Source organism: Manihot esculenta, chromosome 2, assembly GCF_001659605.2.
Source record: "Manihot esculenta cultivar AM560-2 chromosome 2, M.esculenta_v8, whole genome shotgun sequence".
Classification (NCBI taxonomy): Eukaryota; Viridiplantae; Streptophyta; class Magnoliopsida; order Malpighiales; family Euphorbiaceae; genus Manihot; species Manihot esculenta.
In genome coordinates this window covers 2,303,987-2,327,536 of record NC_035162.2, presented here as the reverse complement: position 1 = coordinate 2,327,536, position 23,550 = coordinate 2,303,987, and the positions used below count along the sequence as shown (strand labels likewise).

General features: G+C 30.3%; 4 protein-coding genes across 5 annotated transcripts; 1 reads left to right on the top strand and 3 right to left on the bottom strand.

The window, feature by feature from the left end:
* The first annotated feature begins 295 nt into the window (after window positions 1–295).
* On the top strand, window positions 296–2,096 carry LOC110608772 (protein DETOXIFICATION 49). Its single transcript, XM_021748062.2, has one exon. The coding sequence runs from the start codon at window positions 379–381 to the stop codon at window positions 1,942–1,944; it is 1,566 nt and encodes a 521-aa protein (XP_021603754.2). The 5' UTR covers window positions 296–378; the 3' UTR covers window positions 1,945–2,096.
* A 3,863-nt stretch (window positions 2,097–5,959) lies between these two features.
* Window positions 5,960–9,141, bottom strand: LOC110607044 (BAG family molecular chaperone regulator 1). Of its 2 annotated transcripts, XR_002486610.2 has the most exons (5): window positions 7,651–9,141; window positions 7,300–7,556; window positions 7,066–7,212; window positions 6,382–6,696; window positions 5,960–6,204 (listed from the first exon to the last, which is right to left on the bottom strand). XR_002486610.2 is itself a non-coding variant. In XM_021746103.2 (4 exons), exons 1-4 carry the CDS (start codon window positions 7,889–7,891, stop codon window positions 6,445–6,447), a joined length of 897 nt encoding a protein of 298 aa, XP_021601795.1. In that variant the 5' UTR covers window positions 7,892–9,141; the 3' UTR covers window positions 5,960–6,444. The 2 variants fall into 2 exon arrangements, 1 of the variants encoding a protein (XP_021601795.1); XM_021746103.2 differs by having other exon boundaries at window positions 5,960–6,696.
* Window positions 9,142–9,295: 154 nt separating this feature from the next.
* LOC110609945 (lysophospholipid acyltransferase 1) lies at window positions 9,296–12,891 on the bottom strand. Its single transcript, XM_021749792.2, has 8 exons — window positions 12,449–12,891; window positions 11,813–11,868; window positions 11,426–11,646; window positions 10,905–11,313; window positions 10,284–10,369; window positions 9,957–10,020; window positions 9,717–9,829; window positions 9,296–9,620 (listed from the first exon to the last, which is right to left on the bottom strand). The coding sequence occupies exons 1-8, from the start codon at window positions 12,748–12,750 to the stop codon at window positions 9,480–9,482; spliced, it is 1,392 nt and encodes a 463-aa protein (XP_021605484.1). The 5' UTR covers window positions 12,751–12,891; the 3' UTR covers window positions 9,296–9,479.
* A 4,729-nt stretch (window positions 12,892–17,620) lies between these two features.
* LOC110604219 (F-box protein PP2-A12) lies at window positions 17,621–19,743 on the bottom strand. The gene is made up of 3 exons (XM_021742366.2): window positions 19,261–19,743; window positions 18,627–18,745; window positions 17,621–18,253 (listed from the first exon to the last, which is right to left on the bottom strand). Exons 1-3 carry the CDS (start codon window positions 19,606–19,608, stop codon window positions 17,848–17,850), a joined length of 873 nt encoding a protein of 290 aa, XP_021598058.1. The 5' UTR covers window positions 19,609–19,743; the 3' UTR covers window positions 17,621–17,847.
* Between the last annotated feature and the right edge of the window lie 3,807 nt (window positions 19,744–23,550).

Sequence of the window (23,550 nt, the reverse complement as noted above, 5' to 3'; positions counted from 1 at the left end):
ATACAATTTATTAGAGAAATTTTAATATGTAATATTTTTTTTATTTTTTAAAATATAAAATTTTTTTAAAGCAGAAAATATTTTCAATTCTAATTTTATGAATTGAAAGATTTGGAAATTTTTATTTTAAAACATTGCGAATCTTCTCAACGCGAATTTAAATTTTAAAACTTAAAAAAAAAAATTATATTATAAAACCTCATCTTTCTTTATTTTTTTTGAAATGGAAAACCTCATATTTCAAATAGTGATTAAACCTCTCCATTTAAACCTCGCTAACTTCATTCTTTCAAACCCCGAATCCCACATCTCCCTCCTTTTCTCTCTCTCTCTCTCTCTCTCTCTCTCTCTCTTCCTTTCTCTGAAAATTTCATAACTATGTGCCAGTTATCTTCGCCTCCTCATTCTTGCAAAACCAATTTAGACCCATCAACGAAAGACGAAGTACAGAAACCTGACACGCTAACTCCTTTGGTCCTCAAGAATTCAACGTTTCACTCACTGAAGCAAAATCCAGAAAAGACCCATCTTTCTCTAGCAATCAATGAAGCAAAATGCATAGCCAACATTGCTCTTCCCATGATATTAACTGGTCTTCTTCTCTACTCTCGCTCCATGATCTCCATGCTCTTTCTCGGCCGCCTGGGGGATCTCGCTTTAGCCGGTGGTTCTCTTGCTATTGGTTTTGCAAATATCACTGGTTATTCCATTCTCTCTGGCCTTGCAATGGGAATGGAACCCATCTGCGGCCAAGCTTTTGGTGCCAAAAGATACAAACTTCTTGGCCTCACCATGAAGAGAACTATTCTTTTGCTTATATTGATTTCTTTCCCTATAGCTTTTTCATGGTTCAACATGAAAAAGATTCTTCTCTTTTGTGGCCAAGAAGAAGATATAGCCGCAGAAGCACAAACCTATATACTTTACTCTCTCCCTGACCTTATATTGCAATCCTTTTTACACCCTTTGCGTATATACCTCAGAACTCAATCCATAACTCTACCTCTAACGTATTGTGCAGCAATTTCCATTCTTCTCCATATACCCATAAACTATTTTCTTGTCTCTGTACTCAATCTCGGAACCAAAGGTGTTGCTCTAAGCGGGGTATGGACCAACTTCAATCTCGTAACTTCACTGATCATCTACGTTATGGTCTCTGGCGTGCACAAGAAAACATGGGGTGGGATTACATTGGAGTGCTTAAGAGGGTGGAAATCATTATTGAATTTGGCAATACCAAGTTGCATCTCGGTTTGCCTTGAATGGTGGTGGTACGAGATCATGATTATGCTATGTGGGCTGTTGTTGAATCCAAGAGCAACCGTTGCTTCAATGGGAATATTGATTCAGACTACGGCTTTGATATACATTTTCCCATCTTCTTTAAGTTTTAGCGTGTCGACGAGAGTGGGTAATGAATTGGGTGCAAATCATCCCCAAAAAGCAAAGCTTGCTGCTATAATTGGTCTGTGTTCAAGCTTCGCGTTGGGATTTTCCGCATTGTTTTTTGCAGTAATGGTTAGAAAGGTTTGGGCCATCATGTTCACAGAAGATGCAGAGATTATTGCATTGACGTCAATGGTTTTGCCTATAATCGGGCTTTGTGAGCTTGGAAATTGCCCGCAAACAACAGGCTGTGGCGTTCTGAGGGGAACTGCCAGGCCTAAAATGGGCGCAAATATTAACTTGGGATGTTTCTACCTTGTGGGTATGCCTGTTGCAATTTGGTTAAGTTTCTACGCCGGCTTTGATTTTAAGGGACTTTGGCTTGGTCTCTTAGCCGCCCAAGGCTCATGCGTCGTGACCATGTTGTTCGTATTGACTGGCACCGATTGGGAATGGCAGGCCCACAGGGCTAAGGAGCTCACAGGAAATGTCAACGGTGGTGATGCCTTTGAAGAATACGAGACACTCAAGAATGACAATGATTCATCGGCTTGATTAATTCGTCACCAATATGTTGACGATTCTAACCATATATATATCTTTTTTAAGTAGCTAGATTCAATCACAGGGCTGTATTAAATTCATATTTTCATTCAACTCTCCAGAGGAGTTAATTTTTTTTTTTGTAAAGGGATTGAATTAATTGCATTTGGGGAGAACAAGGTATTAATGCCTTCTGTTTCATTTGTTTAATTTATGTGGTCGATTGCGGAGGAGTCGACAACGAGATTCAAGTCTGAACTTCACGAGCATATTACAGCCACGTGGGATTAGTCTTTGCAATGGCCGACTTCGTGAACGACAACGTCATTTTTAACATGCTTTTACACAAACATATACTAACAGAGTATAAATAAGGGTAAATTTAATTTCTTTTATAATAAAATATATAATTCAGAACTATAAGCTGGAAATATTGTAATGCTATATTAGGAAATAAGCAATGTAAAAAATTTAAATTAAATAATTTTTTCTTAATTATGATTTTTAAAATAATTTATATTTAAAGTTGTGGTTTGACAATTCAAAGTACAATTAACCTGGCTAGATAGCTGTCCTATGCTTCCAAACCGAAAACATCAATTGGGTTGACAAGGACTGGGAGATTAATGTTGCTTCCTTCTATTCATTGTCAAAACCGTGTTTTAAACTCCCAATCCACATACAAGTCTAGCTTTTTCTTTTGCTACGTGCACATCTTGTTCAGGAATATTCTGTAGCTGCTTTTTTTTATAAAAATTTTATACTCCGATTATTTTTAGAAAATAATTTATTTTAAAAAATATTTTTTTATAAAATCACATATTTTTTTATAATTTTAATTTTAATTTAAAAAATAAAAATATATAAATATATTAATAAGATTTCTAACATTTCTTTTAAAAAAATGAAATTATTTTTTTAAAATGATTTAAATTTTTAGTTAATCAGAAAAATATTCCTATCAGATAATTTTTTTAATATTTCAATATTAAAAAATATTTTTAGTATTATAAAATTTAAAAACTAAATTCAAATTAATCATAGTGAAATAAGTTGAAAATTATTATTATATTTAGTCGGTGGTCGTCCTGGATAAATATTATATAAAATTAATTTCGTGAATAGACAATACATCAAATCTCTGCCGGCTCACCCACTAATTTTATTTTAATTATATATATGAAATAATACTTCAATCAAAAAGATAACCATTGTATACTTAGACCATGTCATTAGCGAATAATTAGAGCAATGTGAATGGCGTGGGTGGCTCAGGAATATATATATATATATATATATATTAAATATAAATAATTAGTTTAGAAAATTAACAATGCGATTATTATCGATTCGATTTAAAATTAAATTAAATTAAATTAAATAAAATTTAAAATTTTAATATTTATAAAAATTAAATTAATTTAATTTAAAATAATTTCATTATTTTAATTTAAAATTAAATTAAATAAATTAAAATTTTAATAATTATAAAAATTAAATTAATTTTAAATAAAAATTAAATCTAACTAATCAAATCGAATTAATTTAATTCAGTTAAATTAAATTAAATATAATCAATTAATTTTTTAATAAATTTTTATTTTTATACATTATTTTTAATATTATAAAATTTAATTGAAATATTTCAATATTCATTATCATCTAATATCTATATTATTAAAAATAATATATTATTATTATTAATTAATTTAATTTTTTTATTTTAATATTAAAAATTTTAAAATTAAAATAAATAAATAATTAAATTTAAATTTAAATTAATTTAATTCGATTAATTTTTTTAATTTAACATATTACATTCTATCACGACTGTTGCTTACGTTGAAAATCATTTAAATTGAGAGATAATAAATACAGAATATTTTACTTTGTTGACTGGACTGATAAAAAAAAAAATGATATATCGATTTCCTTTTTATGTGGAATTGAAATAAAAAATAATCTAATTATTTTTATTTAGTTTTCCTAATTTTATAAAGCTCTCACTTTTGTTTATGCGCAACAGATGTGAAGCTTTGCTCAAAATCATATCTTCCAACAAAATATGTAAGACATATCTGTAGGCGTCCAAGCTGCATTATTAATTTATTATTATTATTATTATTATTTCTTAAAAAGAAAAAAACATCGTTCGACTAAGACACCCTCCTGAGAAAATTAACAAAATCTTTGTCCTAAGAGGGTGGATGAGCATTTGACCATATATATGTATATAAAAATCAGACCTAACATCATTTATAAATTATTCGAATTATATAAAAAGTTCATTATCCACTTACTTGTAATATTTTAATATGTTCGTCACTTACAATATTAAATATTTTTAAATTAAGATTGACTTAAATATTTTAAAATTAAGTTCATTATTAAATTAGAGACAAATATGTTCAATCTTATCATTTGAGAAACCACGGTGTTCTTTGTAGCTCTAGGGTTTGTTTGTGTAGTGGACCGTAGGCCATTTCCAGTTGGGCTTTTCGTGGATGGTCGAATCGTAAGGTCTGAGGCCCATTTTTCTTACGGTGAATGAATGTTATTGCCTTCAAGGAAAAGAATTTTTTTTTTTAAAAAAAATTTCATCCCTATATTTTAAAAAATTAATTAAAACATCTCCACCTCCAGCTTGCGAATCTTCATTGCTTTTGTCAACTTGAGTTAAGAATTTGGCAGCCAAGAAATTACCACAAAGCCTCTACTCTACACAACTGGTCAAGAAAGTTTGTAATGGGACCATAGTTAGAAGCTTCACCTGTACAGCCCCGTCGGTGTCCAGCTTATAAACGCCTTTCGAAGACGACCACTCTTTGCAAGTACTTGACTTATTTTGATAATTGGGCCTAAATTAAGCCGAAAGGTGATTAGTCCTGTCTACATCTTCTTAAACTAAGCAGCCAATAGAAAAAGGGAGATCTATTCTAGCATGAAAAAGTAGTTTTGCATTCACCAACTACAAAACCCACCATTATATTCCATTGTCTTTGTATCGCGTAACCTTTGAAAGAGTGGGTATTGCCTTCCTGGCTGGTTGGTCCCAGTTGATGTGATGAGTTGCTTCTTTGGACCTATGCATATGTCCTTATTAATAGTGAGCCTATGAATCCTTGTATCTTCATATTTCATTGGCATCACCTTTTTTTGCAGAGAGCTTGACACTGTAATGTTCATATCAAAATCAAGGTTTGACACGATTAAAGAGTGTTTCAAGAAAAGGAAATTAACCACCTTTTTGGATTACCACTGATCACTGTCCAAATTAAAGCAAATCAATCTCATGGGAAAAAGCAAACCTTTGCTTCCATGAAGACATCTGATAAAGCTAACAATAGATTTGGATAGAAGGAAAAATGAAAGAAAGAAAGAAAAGAAGGAATACACAAGGATGGTCCCATGCTTGTTTCTTTACTCCAAAGCTAATGAATAACAAGTCTATATAACACATATATATGTCTGAGAACCTTCAGCTGCTGCTAAGTGCTAACACTTTTGGCCATCACATGCAGAAACCAAATCATACAGAAAGGAAATAGGTGGGGCTGAGGGAGAATTTGTTCCTTTTTTTCTTTTTTTGAAGTCTGGTTAGTCAAAATTTTATATACAGTTTGTAAATGATAATGAAATCAAAGGCAGAACTTTGATTAGCAGGAGAGTTTAATCTTACCCTTGTCTGTATTATTGCAAAAGAATAGATTGGAAATTTTTGGACAGCTTATTTTGTTTATCAGTTTTATAATTAGACAAATAATTTACAGAACATGATAGCTTATCAAATGATTAAGCACTATAGCAATAAAACATCCTGCCTCCAAAGTCAAACCTACCTTTCTATCATTTTGGCATTATTATTATCCTCCTTGTCTTTGTTATTATATTTTTATGTCCTGAGTAGGAATAAGGAATCTGTATGATCAAAATCACAAATAATTCAATTCTCCACTGTATCACTACTGCATATAATAATAATAATAATAATAATAATAATAATAATGAAATTACAGGCAATAAATGATTAGAAAGTTGAGTAATGGTACCAAGAGGAGAAATTTATATTTTATGAACAAGATGGGTTGGTCTGTGGTCCCATGGTGCTACCAGTTGCAACAAATTCTTCACTACATGTCCACAATCCTCCAATTAATAACTGCTATATAATATATCTGTAAATACTATGTACATAATAATATTAATTAAAAAGCCTCTCCCTTTCCTATCCACCATCTGCTGCATGTATATACAATTTTCAAATAGCCATTTCTGCCACCAAAAGAAAAGGTAGGAAAAAAAAAAAAAGTAAAAATGCACATTTGCATTTTCAAGGACAGGACTCATTATTCAAGAACATTAACTGAAAAACCAAAAAAGAAATACCCTTATAAATCCAACACAGAAAATAATGAGTGAAGGAACCAGAGCGATTCAGATATAACTTACTGAAAGCACTGGCAGATCCAATCTGTAGGATTGAAAATGACCATTGTCTTCATTTTTTTTTTGTTAATCAAAAGTTTCCCAATTTGTTGTGATGACAAACGACTCAGAATGCCTCAATAATTGCTGTTGTATGGGCAACTGCACTGTTGTATTCTTCTGCCTTGGACCAACTGGCTGCTTCTGCATTGGTATTGGCATTTTCCCACTTGAATTCTCTTGTTTCTGCATTGCGATTTTGACCTCATTTCCATTATCTTTGGAGTTTTGCAACTTCAACATATCCAGTGTTTCAATATACCTCTGAACTTTCCTTTCCTTCAAGATTGAACAGCACATGAAAAGGAAAGTTTAACGACTATGTTTTAACATTATCGTGCTATACAAATCACATTTTTTCTCTAATTAGTCGTCGATATTGCTTTATGACACAAATTAAAATTGATGGATAACTCAGCATGAAAGATGGACCAAAAAATTGGCATTTTAACTCTTCTCATTTGTTTAGTTGCTCAAAATTAGTATAGATGTTAGGAATTAATAAAATTGGTAACAAATAGAATTGAAGAAAACGATTTAAAGAAACTGTTTGTTATTATGCCAGAAAGAAGATAATGAATGGGATTGGAGCTCTACGAATGCGACCTGATACTAAAAAAGATAAGTAATTGAAAAGTTCCATTATACCAGCATCCCTTTTTGCAGCTTCAAGTCTCCCTCAGCAGCGATTCCATCCAATGCTACTAACATATTCATTAATATTTCTGTCAAATTATCTGCATCTGTCTCTGCAACTTTATCACCATTAGATGCTGTTGCTTCCAAGTCTTTCACCTATCAAATGGCAAGAAGGAAATTCTTTCTTATCAGAAACTACATTCCAATTCTTACTGGAGTCAACTATGAATATTTTCATGTTACCCTTGTTTGGAGATTGTCAACTTCCAAACTGATTTGCTGTAAGGACTTTGAAGCCTTCTCTATTTTGGCAGATTTAAGCATCTCAAGGCACCGTTTTTCCCGGCTTGTAATGTCCTCAATTAACATAATTTTTGACCCATCTTTTACTCCTGCAATGTCTAGATATGCTTTGGAATCTCTCTCCTTCTTTTTGTATATCAGCTTCAGATCCTGAGGGTGCACTCCAGTTTGTTCTGCTAGGATCTTCTTCAATTCCCCTGCAACCCAAAATCCCAACTCTGGTCAATATTAGCTCACTCTTAAATCTTCATACAAATGATGAATTGATTGGAGTTTTAAGGATTCAATTACCGAAGCTCGCTTGAGAACTAATACAGATTCGGTGACTCAGAGAACCATATTTGACTTTGATTTTAATACTGGGAATTGGAACAGAATTCTGATAGGAATCAGAATTCCTCTTCTGCACTAGCATTCCTCCTGGCCTAATCTCCAAGTCCTCAACATTCACATTGCCTTTGCCATAGAGAGAGCTTTTGTTCGCTGATGAAAATACCCCTTTCATCTTTGACTTCATTGGCTCCATCTTCATATATTCTTGATCTTTGTAAGACCCAAAAATGAGAAGAAGTGATATAGATGGAAATGCTATGGCAAAAGTAGAGATTCTTTTCTCCCCAGTTCTTGGAGGAAACCCGTAAGAGAAGCAAAAACCTTAGATCTCTCAAAAGTTCAATGGTACAAAGAAACCCGGGAAAGAACCATTGACAGTGAGTAATATTTGGATTTTAGCATTGAAGTAGCACAAAAACAAGAAAGCATTTTAGTGGAAGTATAGTTCATGGAGCCATGGAAGCAAACATGCAGTATCTTTTTTGGAGGGGGGGGGGGGGGGAATGGCGACTGCGACAACAATTATCAAGAAGTATACGAAATCTTTTTAAACGAAACAACAGTACTAAACAAGAAAATGAGAGAGAGAGAGAGAGAAATGGGTCTTCTCAAGAAGGACTGAGGAGATAAGAGAAAAGGGTAATGTAAAAGAAAAGGAAAAAAAATGAATGGCCAGCGAAGGAAGCGTGTGAAGAGAAGAATCTGTCTCATATGTAAAATTAGTTTCGTGAAGGGGAGATGGAGTTAGTAGAAAATTGTAATATGATATCTAAGTCAAAGTCAGAAAAAGAAAAGAAAATTATTATTATTATTACTATTTTAAAAAAAGAGGCATTTCCTTTTCTCAAACTGGAAAGCAACAATCAAGAAGAAAGGCCGGTAAAAATCAGCAGCCAGTTGGGTCCTGTCTGTTTGCCTAATTGTTTGGTAACTTTGGTTAGAGCCTTTTTTTTTTTTTTTTTGGCTTTTTTTAATCCAATGTTTAGTTAGAGCTTTAGCAACACTTCTCCTTGAGTTTCTCATTAATATATGCTAAAGAGCTCCCACAATGCCTTGTTACTGTAATCGCCACTTTACGCATAAAGTAATCTTCTTTGGTAATTACAAGCATTTTTTAGTGTTTTTTTTTCCATGCTTTTCAACAATGTAATTAAGCAAACTCACAGAAGAAATGCATGTGAGCTTTTAGTAATAGGGGTCCATTATACTTTTGGAACTCTTTCATCAACCTACATCCTGTGGCCATCTCAAGCCTTCTGTCAAAATCAGTATTTTTCCAAAGGAGATCATATGATAATATCAACAAATTCAAAAGCAAGCCTTGAAATATTTCCAACACACAAGGAGAAGGAAGACATAGAAACATAGGCTATTCAATGTTCCTGCTACCACAGCTGTACGTATCACCTGTCTCAACTAATTTCTGCCCAAATTTATTAATTAAATTGTTTTCTGATGGAAAATTATTGCTCAAATTTCCCCACAAAATCTATTTCATCATAAGGCCTCGAATGTCTGGGAGGCACTCTCCCAGGCCAAGGTTAGTGTTTCCCAATTAGCCCGTGTATAGTTGTGATTGCAAACAGCCTCAAAGAATTGCAAATTGGAAGAACGTAAGAACTTGGCACTTAAGTTTAAATTTGGCAATGGTAACAATTCCCAAGACAAGAAAATAAAAACAACTGTTACAAATTAACAGTTGAAGGAACTGATAATTATCTGCCATTCTCAAGATCCCATTTCAAGAACTTTGAACTTGAAGGAGAAAAGAGGCAGCAGTTTCTACCTCACTGGTCCTTCCGAGCTTTCGGCCTGCCAGGCTTTGCTGGTTTAATTATGTTGCCAAGAAGGATCAATATTATGGGCACAATGGTGCCAATGAAATATACACTGCCATATGCCGCAAGTGTTTCATGCAAGCTTAATACCTGTGTTGCCGAACAAAAAGGAAAATTAGAGAGCTAAAGAGATGCATCAATCTACTTCTGAAACAGTAGGATTAAGTGAGAAGAGGGAGAGCTAACCAAGAAACCAACACAGGAGTAATTAAGAACCAAAATTGTGTAAGCGAAGTTCACAAACACTAGCATGTTCTTGATTAGATTCAGGGGTATAGCTTGTTGCCATCTGTATATGACTGCTCAGAGTTGGGGGGGAGAAGGGGGAGAGTTAGCCAGCATTTCCAATTTTATTTGGAGTTAAAACATCTAAACAGTAAGGAATAAAGTAAATTTTAATATGGGGAGGGGGAATGTGGTCAATACCTCTTGAACCAGCAATCATTAAAGCTGACTGGACAAAGAATATGATGTATCCGGGATACAATCCCTGTAATTTGTTAAAAAAATATAGAGATCGGAAACGTCAATGACTTGAATATAATAATAATATAAAATGCATATGACACCTAGAAAATTATACATGCTTATTACTGAAATAATTTGGTCTGATAATATTCATGTACAGTTATTACTCAGACTACTGTCTACACATATTTCCCGAGTAAGCATGATGGGAGACAATATGCTTAGGCTATTGTATTATAGAGACTAAACCAATACAAACAAAATAAATCTAGTAATGGTACTCACATGCCAAACAGCACTGGTGGTCTGAGTTGCCAACAACTGAAAGAAACCTGGTTTTTTGCCCTTCTGGATAAGTCTTTCATAAACATCTAGAGCAATGCAAAAATCATATGAAAGTTAGCGAAAACATAACCACCTGTTGTTTCCTTGCACATTCATATATCAAAAAGATGCTTATAGGAAACTGAAGCACAGTTCATCATCTTAGCGAGCTACAGATTAGAAGTAATTAAGACTAATGTCATTCCTTTGTGGGAAATGCTTTCACTCACTAATTTGCAATAAAACAAATGTCTATAGGTTTCATCATACCGATGTTTAGCAACCAACTAAAGAAAATGAACTCAGTGACAACATGAGAACTAATGATAATAACAGAAAAATAAATAAATAAGATCAATACCCGGTTTATTTTATGCATCAATACCCGGTTTATTTTATGCATGACTGATTGTAATTAAGATTCAGGTATCCAATTAATGGCTTAGTTGGATTTTCTCACCATAGGAAAGGCTAAATGATGTTGTGGCTGGATGCTCTTTAACATATATGTCTTACCACTAATAAAAATCAGCTAATAGGAAGAAAGAAGAGCTTGCAATTTGAAAAAGCTGTTAGACTCACAGTGGCGAAGCCATGTGCTGACTTGTATGTTCCACACAAGTGGCAGCTCAACTGAACTCTTGGCAAGCTCAACACCTAAAATATCAACATTTTTGGCACGATCCCATCGTGGCTTTGGTGGAGAAGTATCTGTCCAACCGCTAAAACCCAGGCCAGAGATAATTATAGAGGCCTCAGAAATTGACCAGATGAAATAGTATTTCCAACGTGCTGTGAAGCCTGACATATACTGGTAACTCAGCCGTTTCCAGAAGCCCCATTCTTGGTATACAGGATTAGTGAACTGGGACAAAGGAAAGTAAGGCACCAGGTATAGATACAGGGCCATGCAAAAAGCAGCTTGAATAAGAGCTCGAATTGTTGCACCATATGGTGATGGTGAGGGTACTCCCTCTGTACAAGCCCATAACTGCAAACATAATTAACATAAATGGGAATATTGAGTCTATTTCTGCTTAGGAGTATGTATATTAATCCCCACTCAGAAAATCAATAACCCACAGAAACAGAGGCAAACGTACCCCCTTCCTTTCAGTCCATTCAATATAGTCCTTCACTTCATAAACAGGACCAGCAAAGTGACTACCACAGCACAGGCAGTAACCAAAGTACTCAATCAATGAGGGCAGTCTAATCAGCCGGTTTTTCTTCTGAGACTCCCGTAATTCCTCCTCCTTTAATAACCCATCATTGTAATTTATTGAGCATGATATGACTTTCAGCGTCAAAACCATTAAGGCCCCTAAATATTAAAAGATACAACTTGAATGATGCAAATAAGAATAGTTTTCACAAACTGTACAGATTGAGATTTCTATTGAAAATTTTCCATTCTACTGGTTGTCATTATTCTTTCAACTTGCAAGGAGGAACACTGGGAAATTACAAACACTATAAATTGTGCTTACCAGTGGCATCAATTCCTCCTTCCTTCCATGCATCTCCACTCATGTAATATACATGGCTGCACATATATTTAGAAAATAATGATTTTTTAGCCGTATATACATATCGTTCAGCAATACTAATTCTTCTAGTAACTTTTAGCTTTTTAACACTGTTAGCTAGAAGTTAAGCCTTAAGCGATATAACTTTTCATGAACCACAATCACTATTTGATTATTTACTAATTTTTCTTACCGAACATGGCCATGATAAACTTTCAAATAGTGTTTAGTGTATAATTGGTAATGCAAATTGTAATCCATTGTCGAACTAACAACTTATCCTCCCTGAGGATGTGAACTCCAAAATTCAAATCAACAGGGAACTTAAAATTCAATTTTCCTTTTTCTTTGATTTTCTACTGCACTAGCATTTAACGTCCAGAAAACTCAAATCAAAACTTTTGCAATTTTTTTTTAATGTAATAAATAAACTACCAAGCTTCTTGGAGCAATTTAACATATAGAATTAATCGAGCAACAATCATCACATTAGAACAATGAAAAACTTTAAACTCTAGAAACTCAACTCCTTTAATTCAAAACAGAAAACACAAACAATTGGGCTAATTAAAAACGACGAATGAAATTAAAACATACCACCCAATGAGGTAGCCAAATCCCAGTATGAACGTAAGGATTCCACAGTAGGGGCGAAACAGAAGCATGGAAGCGTAACCCAGCAACATGGGCACCAAAAAATGCAGATTTGAGTGAAACCCGAATGAGAGATACGAGAGAAAAGCTCCAGACAAGGCCGCAAATAGGTGTTTTCCGAGTTTACAAGGTACGAGTCGATGGATGAAACTCACTGGAATTGTTCCCACGAAGCAGAGCAGGAACCGCAGCACAGGGATAGATACCCCGATCGCGGCAGACATGGATTCCATATTTAAATCCATACTCAATTCGTGTGTTGCGAGGCGTTCACTTGGGAACGAGCAGGACAAGTTAACTTGACTGGGTCGCTTCCCGGACTCGATGAATTGACAACCAGTTTACGCAGGCTGCCCTCCTTAGAAGGCAGAAACTGGCCAGAAATCGTTCAGTTCTGATATTTATATTTTGGACTAATTATTATTTAATTTCTTTGTTTCGGGAAAAAAAAAAAAAAACTTTCCAATGTTTTAGAGTATTTTAAAAGAATTATAAATAAAAAATTATATCCTAATTAAAAGATCATCTCTTTTTTGCCGGATAGCAAAACTAAAGTTTATTAATTATTATGTTTTGAAATATGATAATAAAATCAGTAATTTCTTTGTATTATTGGTTAAGTAGTAAATTTTTATACTATTCCATCTTATAATTATTTGTATATTTATCACAAAATATAATAATATAATTAAAAATAATAAATCTTACGTAATTTTTTCATATTTTCTTTATTTTATTATTGAATTATTTTCTAAAATTAAAAATTTTATGCATTAAGAATATGTTAAAAAGTTTGTTTCAACAAAAATATATTAAAAAGTTAACTAATAAATTATAAATAAGTAAAAATAAAATAAACTTTCCATATCATTGCAAACTGCGGAATTACCCATGAAAAGAGTGTGCGTGGACAAGAGGGTGTGAGAGGTGATCCTGTGGATTCATGTTTACGCATGCTTTTGGAGAGTTGTACCCTTTTGCCAAATCAAAGAGCGAAAAGTGATGATGAGAAGATAGGATATGTGAGGTACACCATGGTTTTGATCACAGAGATGATAAACCACGGGGATTTTATTGGTCGGAGGCGATTGTTGGCAGTCCAACTGTCTCGCCAATAAAATATTTTGGCCCACAGCCCATTACAAAAAAATAAATAAATAACTGTCTCGTTAAGTGCGCATGGTTATTACACAGTGATTCCTAGCCTCGAAATTATCGAAGCGGAACATTAATACGATGTCGGAGTCGGATCTCGGACGGTATATCTCTTTATGGTGATCGAGGAAATTCCACGTCATCGATCATTTTTACGGTGTTTCCAAAGTAATGTTATTTAGTGATGGTTTGATTGAATTTTAATTTTTAATATTTTTAGAATTTAATTGAATTTTATATTTTATATATTTAATTTGAATTAAAATTAAAATATAATTTTACGAATTTAATTATATTATATGAAATTGATTATAATCAAAACTGTTTTTTTATCAAAATTTGATGAAATTTAAAATAAATTTTATAATATTTTTAAGATTGAAATATTTTTTCTAAATAATTTTTACTTAATAATTATCTCTTAAATTTAATTAGTTATAAAAGATGAAAATTATAAAATTATTTATTTATTTATTATAATTATTATATATAGGCCATTACATAATATTTATTTTTTTATTTTATAACTGCAAAGATTTTTTTTTAAGCTCAATATGTTAATCCAAATTTAAGTTATAAATTCAAAAGTTTTATTAAGGAAAAAAATTATAAATAAAATTTAAAAAAATATATCAAATCTCAGTATGGCCACCAGCAATATAATATATTAATTTGTATTGGAATTAATGTTAAAGTTTAATCAGGTTATTTTTTCAATTTAAGTATTTATATTTAATAATTTAATATTCAAAAAATAGGATTTTACAATTTATTCTGTAAAATTGAAAAAAGCTTAAAGTTAGAGGAGAGTATTTTTCCTTTTATATGTTTTTTTTATCTGCTAGTGATGTGTAACATAAAGTACGTCATTAGGTCATCTGTTCCTGTCACATTGATATGGACGTATGAGGAAATCAGATCGCTGTCCCATACGTAACGGTTCATGATTCTCTCGGGGCACGCATGTGAATGGTCCCACAAGGCAAATGGACTGAATTCCTTTCTGATTCCGAGCTGGGCCGGAAGGTAAGGTTAAGACTAGGCCTAAAGGGGATCTGTTCATTGGACCGAAAGAGCTGGGCCGGCCTGATTGAAGAATCTGACTGGAGTCCGCTCTTTGAACTGAGCGGGCTGGACCTAGCTCTTGGAGGAGATTTAGAAACTTTCAGATTATGAGCTGTCCTAATGAGTTTGGCCTTAGACCGAGCGAAAAAATCCAGCGGTCATCAATATTAAAATAATAATTTATTGAATATATAACTTTATAAAAGTGATATTACTTAAATATAAATTAGTTGTATAATTAATTATTTCTAAACAATAAAAGGAAATTATCCCATTTATTTTAATCTCTACAGTAAATTATATTTTACATTTTTAATAAATTATATAATTATATTAAATATTATAATTTTTTTTTATAAATTTAAGTGTTTAATATATTTTAGTTTTAATTTAAGTATTTGCTGAATAATTATACATATAAATGTATTAAAAAATAGTTATGATGTATTGTGCATTGGGGGACTCGCGAACGCACCATTAATGCTTTTCGCGTGTTTTTATTTGGTATGTATATATCAGGTAATGTGCTGCTTTTAAAACGTTGATATCATGCTCCTCAACGTAACGTATATGACACGTGTCAAATGGTGGATGGCTTGGTTAAACAACTTTAGTCTTATTTGATAACTGCTGGTGAGAGGGCGGTCTTGTTGGAAGCGGTTCTATTAGTAAAGAATTAAAGTTTTCAGATTATTATTTGAGTCTGATTTTGCTATTTTACTCTCAACACTTTCACAGCAATTTTATCAGTTTATTCTGATCTTATATTTTCTGTGTGAGTGGCGCGACTTTTATTTATTTTTATTTTTTAAATAATAATATATTATAATAATATATTAATTTAATAATATTATTTATATTATAATTTTTATGATAATAAATATTTTTGATAATTTTTAATATATTAATATTTAATATATTTTATTATTAATATTTAAATAAAAAATTATTGATATTATATAATTTCAGTTTTATAAAATTAATATTATATAGTGATTAATTGCAATTAGACGTGATATATGATAATAATATAATAAAATGTAAATTTTATCATTTTAAATATTTGTATTAATTAATTAATTTATTTATTTATTTTTATTTAATAAATAAAAAAATATAATTTGATATCAGTGATTTTATATGTATTTAGTGGCAGTATAATATAATTTTATAATTTTAAATGTTAATATATTTAATTTATTAATATTTATTATTAATATTTAAATAAAAATTATTATAAATATTATTGTAACGCGGCTTGTAGAATTGTCGCACCGGAAGAAATTGAAATTATATATAATAGCTAGTACAGAATTATTAAATAATTTGAGTTAATTATTTTAGGCCAAATAAAAAGTGGATCTAAAAGTTATTTGGGTCAGTTTGAATCTGACTGTTTCAATTATATAATTTTATTGTTATAAAATTAATATTATTTTATAATTAAATGTATAGGAAAGTAATTTAATTATTATAATTTTAAATATTTATATTAATTTATTTATTTATTTATTTATTTTAATGATTTGTATACATCTAATATTAAAATAATATCATAATTTTAAATATTTTTTATATAGTTTTATTTATTATCAATTTTTATAGTATTTTTATATATTAAAAATAATAAAATATATAAAATATAGTAATTATGTGTCAATAAATTTATAATTTATACTATTTAATTAGAGTGTTACTATAATAGTACTTTATAACTAGTACTATTTAAATTAATAATTTTTTTTAATGGTACTATTCATTAAATTTAGTTTTTTTAAAAATAATTGTTGTATTTTTATTTTTAATTATTAGAAATTTCTTTGTTAATTGACATATTTAAAAAAAAAATTCTAATGCTTTTGACAAAAGCCTTAATCCCAAATTGATAAATAATTTTAACTCAAACACAATTTGAATCCAAAATTGTAAAAAGCCCGTTTGTTGCTTTGCTTAGATCCAGCATCGATAAATAGGACGCTGAGTACGCAGGTGATGTTATTGAAAGGCGCAAAATAGTTACTAAAGAGTATTACCTTTTCTTATGAATGATCTCTTTGTCCATAAGGAATTAAAATTCACTAACAAAGTGGTTCACCATCTAAATTTTATATTTACTCATTTACCCTTTCACCATCTAAATAAAATTTATTTGAAAAAATAATATATACATATATATTTAGTAATTAATATTACAAAGTAACATAATAATAATTAGGCACAATCTTAGTATTTCAGAAAATGAATTGAGTTAAAGTCGAATATCATTTTTCAGTTGGGCTTATTTTTACCTCTAGAGCCCACGCTGTCCGTATCCCAGGCTCTTTGAGAGCTTTGAACTCATCCTCATCCACAACTTCGCTTTCCTTATTGGTTCTTGAATCTCGTTGTTTTTCGATTTAATTTTTGTTTCCATCATGGCGTAAGACACTACTAACTCTGGACACATAATATCGGTACTTTTAACATTTATTAAAATATAGATATATATATATGTTGCAAATTTATCAAATTGAAAAGATACGTTGTTTTTGAATATATATGAATTTGAGTATATCAATTATTGAATTTTAAAAATCTACACTAATTTTGATATAAACCAAGAAAAAAAAATTCCCAAAAAAATCAGATGTACAAGGTTAGGCGGCTGTGGTAGTAAACTACAAGGCAGTACCAACCATCTTAGCTGGCTCTCAGAGCAGAGGGAAAGAAAGAACCATGAGTGCTCTTCCGCCCTCTCAAAAAGTTAAAAACAAACAAAACTTAAACAGTTCGATACATCAACTGGAATGCTTTCTCGCCACATCTTTCCCCTTTTATCATTCCTCCACCATAACTCTATGCATTCACATCACATCCAATTATTCTAATAAAATCAACTGTCAAAACACAAGTCTGTTGAATCTTAAGAAACTCCGACATAAATACATATAATTTTATTATATTTATACAACGCAGTCAAGATAAGTATTTTCCAAAAAGAAAGAAACACTTGTCGAGAAACAACTAAATACAAGGCCTAGAAATTAAACTACCAACTAGACTATGCTCTCTCCTGATGATCCTCTAACTCTCTACAATCTAGCATTTCCTATTACTAAGGTTAAATGCGGATAAAAAATGCTTTAACCTTGAACTTTACATGGTAATATTACGACGGAGTCCAAACAAAGACCACCTTTGGTGTGTGTGCAATCGATCTGGGTCATGGAGAATTTGAGGTTTACAGATGGATTGGAGTTGTCCACAACAAAGTTTCCAACATGGTAGAGATTCCACTTCCCAGGATCACTTAGAAAACACTGGGAAGAAGCATGCTGACCATCAGAAGTCCATAGCTGAAATCTCACAGGTTTTATATCCCAACCATGAACGTGCTCCGTGTTGCAGATTCGGCGACCAAATCTCTTGCCAGCTTTTCCTAAATGCACCCTGAAGAATATGCTATAGGTCCCTCCTGGAAATGGGAACTCAAATTGCGTATCAACCTCAAACCACCATGTTTGCTGAACATATGCAACAGAGTTGAATCTGCAGACAAAGAAAGGGCAACCTAATTTAGCTTTCTGGATCAATTGATCACTTCTGAGTTTGTAGAGAAACAATTTGCAGATTGAATTACAACATCACCAAGTTTGCAAAATCAAGAACCAAATGCAAAAAAGTTCACGGATTCTGAATTTTTTCAAGTACCATTTAATGAAAATAGAATCTGCGAACATGGGGAAAAAGGAAAATGAAAGAAAGATGACAAAGGACATACTTCCAAGGATTTCGACAAGAAAATGCCCCGATCAGCTTGAACTTGATCAGCCAATCTAACAAATAAATGATGAAAATCTAGCAATCTTTTAAATTCATTTTCCAAAAAACACGTCGAATAGATTGTTTTTGTAAAACTCACCTAGATTCTTCTGTTGGAATATGATTCCAATATCTTCTATCATCGATCCCAGTTATAGCTAACCCCTTGGATGAAATGGATAAGCAGACACCACCAGTAGTTTTATCTAGCCATACTTTCTGCACAATAATAAAAAATTCTTTATTGACCAGAATATGACTCTTGTTTCTATGGTAGGCAATTATTTCTAAGATATTGAGAACCGAAAGGTAAGAGCTTTCAACTCTCTATGTAAGCGATAATTTTAAATTTCTTTTCTCTAAGCATTTTCTCATTAAACAAAGAGAAGCTTGGTCCAAAGCACCAGAGAAATAATAAAATAAAATAATAACCAGAGGTCACAAAATCAAGTATCCCTTTTCGCTCTTATCACAAAGACATAATTTCATGATTCGTTTTTGCTAAAACTAAAGAAGAGAAAAGAAAATTTGGGTGATTCAAAATATTAAAAAAAAAAAGAACAAAAATATTGAAGCCCGATTCAACTTGATGGTGTTGAAAAAAAGAATTCGTTTCATATTTAAAGTCCTCGTTATTCAACAAACAAAATTGACAAATACCCCAAAATTCCATTATCCTTCACTTTCCAACCATCCAAACAGAACTACAGGCTAAAAGATCAAGGAACACATACCTTGGTACCACCATCGAAAGTGTTAGCTCTACACAGCCTGGTGTAAATCTCTCTCTTACTAATCTTTCTAGGAAAATCATCACCCAAAACTCTTTGAATAAGACGATCATAATTTGTGGGTAATTTAGATTCCCATACAAAATCAGCCCACGAAGCTCCACGAAATGCTCTGTTCAACCTTGCTAATTTGCATATCTGTGGTGGGTCTAAATAACCAAGAATCAAAGCAACACAGCTTTCTGGCAAGTCCTCAAGAGTTGGGTACGGCGTTGGTGATGGAGACGATAAAGAACCATAACGAGATAAAGGGTTCGGGTCTACAAATACTGATGAAAGATTAGCACCCATGAAGAAGAAGAAGAAGAAGAAGAAGAAGAAATAGACAGACCAGAAAGTTCTGTAAGATTTAATGGAGAAAAGAGAGAGAAAGAGGTGACACACAGCAAAGCAGCATCTATTTGTAGAGAGACGCGTATATGAATACGATTTGAAGGAGAAAAGATTGTTTGTCTGTTTTGATTTCGGTTTTTTTTTTTTCTTTTTTATTATTAAATTAGTATTTATGAGTGAAACAGAGTTGTAGGATTTTGACGATAACAGAGGAGATGATGTCCTACAAAATTAAGATTAACTTAAGGAATACTTATGCTTCTTGGTTTTTTTCCGTCCCAATAATAATTTTAAAACATAAATCAAATAATTTTTTTTTTGACCTTGACAGTAGAAAAGCAACCTAATTGAATGTGGACTCGCACAAATATTATTTATATTGTTTTTTAAAAAAATTATCTATAAAGAAAATTGGAGGAATAATAATTCTGAAAAAAGTGAAAGGAGTAGCGTTGTGTTTGATATAATTAAATAGAAAAAGACGTAAAGGGGGGAAGGGAAAAAGAAATGGAGGAATGAACAGCTGCGGAAGGAATAAGGACGGACCCACGCTTAAAATATCTTTGATGCCCTTTATTACATTCCTTTAAATTTCTATGGCTTGGCTACCACACCCATTGCTCATGTCATGGTCTTAAAATCGACAAGGATTTTTATTTTTTAGCTACTGGTAAGGAAATTGAGCAATTGAATTCAGGATCTTTTTGTTCAATTTTGATGTAATTTCCGTTGAATTAAATTTATGAAAGAATTATTATTTAGTGAAATATATATTCCTTTATACATATTTTTATAGCATTTTTTATTTTAATAAATTTATATATTTTCTTTAAATTGTTGATTAATTAATTTAAATATAAATAATATAAGAATTAATTAAAATACCATTATTCTCAATTAATTTCTTTAACTTTAGAATACAATTATTCAGATTTTAGAACCACCACGACCAACGGTTCTTGCTAAAATTAGGAATAAGTGGAATGCAAGATTCTTGCGCCTCCATTCTTCCACGGCCAACAGTTTTTTTTTTTTTTTAACAGAAAAAACCTTAATGAGACCAACATAACAACGTAATCTATACTATTAAATTGAAAACACATTTAGTTCCTTTTTTTTGTTGAACGCATTATATAAAGAGAGTAATTTTGTTCTTATAAACGTTTGTTCCGTTTATTGTTGTTTTTTTTTTTAGACACAAATAATGTTTGCATTAAAAATTTCTACGGACATCAATTCCATTCTTCGATTCGATTTAGCGTAAATTTTAAAATATTGTTTATAACCTAAATAATTTAATGAAATAACTTTCCGTCCAAAGCAATAAGTGGCTGACGTTTTCTCAGTTAAGCAAAAATACTAAAGAAAAAGAACCAACAAAATCAGTTACCATATTCTATATAATGTGTTTTAATAATAAAATAATAAAATATTTTTTAATTTTTTAATAATATTTAAAATAATATTTTAAAAGTACTCATAAATTTAATCGAATGATAAATTAAATTTTAAATTTTAAACTTTAATTTTTTTTATCGCATTTAAAAAGAAAATAGAAAGTATTTTCTAATTATCGCAATATAGTTTCAAACGAAATCTATGTGTGTCTGAGTCAGCCTACCATGTCAACCACATACCGTGGCTACACAAACATTGACACACGTGTCCCGTATAATAAACAATGAAGTGGGCATCCAACTGGATAAGGGGTGAAGCCAAATGTGCGAGCTTTTATATATATATATATATACACACAGTATTTAATGGATGAATTGTTTGATTGTCGTTGGTTGTTTGATTAGGGTTTCGCAAGTTGCAAATTAAAAGGTTTTTTTTTTTTTTGCCATGAATATTATTAAATACATATGTATTTCCACATAGATAAACTTCATAAAATGTTAGATTATAATTTTAAAAGGAAATGAACTTTTGATTGCACAATATAAATTTTTTTTTTATCAATTAGTTTCATTTTCCAAAAAATGTAAATAATTGATGGTGGAGGATTTAGTTTATATAAAATTAGGTCAATTGAGGGAAGCTGCAGTGGATGCTCGAGTCAAATCTTCCAAGCACATGCAACATGATCTTGGAAAGCAGCCGAAAGAAAACTATGGGCTAATGTATTTTTATATTCGCATATTGATAAAAAAAGCTCACCGTTTGTATTTTAATATAATTTAATACAATTTTAATTAATTTATAAATTTAATAATTTAAATAACATGACACATATATTATTATTATTTTTTATATAAATTATAATATTCAAATTACTGAAAAATAAATAATATTTATATTATTTTTTAATTTAATTTAAATATTTAAATTTTAAAATTATATTTAAATATAATTTTAATTAATCTTTATCGAATATAATATTTTATTATTTTTTAAATATAATTTAATTTCACATATTAAAATAATATTAACTCATACTTAATTATAATTAAATAATATATTTAATTTTAAAAATAATAATAATTTAACTTTTAAATCTATAATATTTTATTTTATATTAATAATTATAAAATTTTTATAATAAGTATATTATTTTTAATCATTTTATATGTTATTTTAACTTAAATAATATATTTATTATAAAATATTTATAATTATTATTATAAAATAAATTAATTATTATTAAATATATAAATTATATGTCTAACAATTAAATTATTTATTTTTAATTTTAATTTTAAAAAAATATTAAAATTATATTTAATATTTAATTTATTTAAAATTTAAATAGTTAAATTAAAATATAAAATAATATAAATATTGAGTATTTTTAATGATACTAATAATAATAATAATAATATTTGAGTTGTATATTTAGCACAACAGACCATCTACGTGTCCATGTGTTATTGGCAGTTAAGGCATCAGATTACAGCACTGTCGTCTGTCGGTGCATGGCTATAAAGTATTGTAAAGTGATGAAGCTTCATTTAATGGAGGAATATTTGGTGACGATGGATATCATCACCATACACGTGGATTACACATATCATGGGATAAACATTAAAAGGATTTCAAGAAAAACATGTTGAATTTATAGATTATAATATAGTATTTTAAAATTTTATTTAATTAATCAAATATCTTTTCATTTAAATTTTATATTTAATATAAATCAAATTATTTAACACTATTGAAATCTATTTAGATTTTATTTTTATTAAGTAATCTAATTTAATATACAATAATATTAAATAAAAAAAGAAATTGTATAATTTTTTTAAAAGTAAAGCTATTATATTAATAAAATTTTATCAAATAAAAAATATATTATTTTAATAAAAAAATAATTATATCTGATAAATTTTTTAGTTAAAATACAAGCAAATAGAGTAATATTACGATGAATATAGAAATATCAGTTTTAGAGTGTAATAAAAATTTATAATTATTTAAAATTAAACCCTACATAATATAATTTAGTAAAAATCTCCTCAGATGCCTGTATAAATCTCTGCATAAGATAATTTGATAAAAATATTACTTATTCTTTATTATCTCTCGAGCATAAATTATTAAAATTTTCCGAACAAAATTACGAAAAAGAGCTTATACGAGATAAAATTCGAATAAGATTTCAAGACTGACGTCGTCGTTGTGATTTTGGAAATCCATAATAACTAGTAAAACTCCATTGAATATTAACTTCCGAAACAATCGAATCAATAAAATTTGAAGACTCATGACTCTTCCACATTAACGAAAAATCTCCACTCAATCTTTGTCTATTAACTGAGAAGCAACCATCAAAATATAAAAAGTAACGAAAAAATTTCATATAAGAATTAAGAGTTTTTGTTTTCATAAAAATAAAATGTCTGATTTGTAATTATGAACTAAATCTTTTAATGTAATAACTATTTGAAAATTACTGTTATA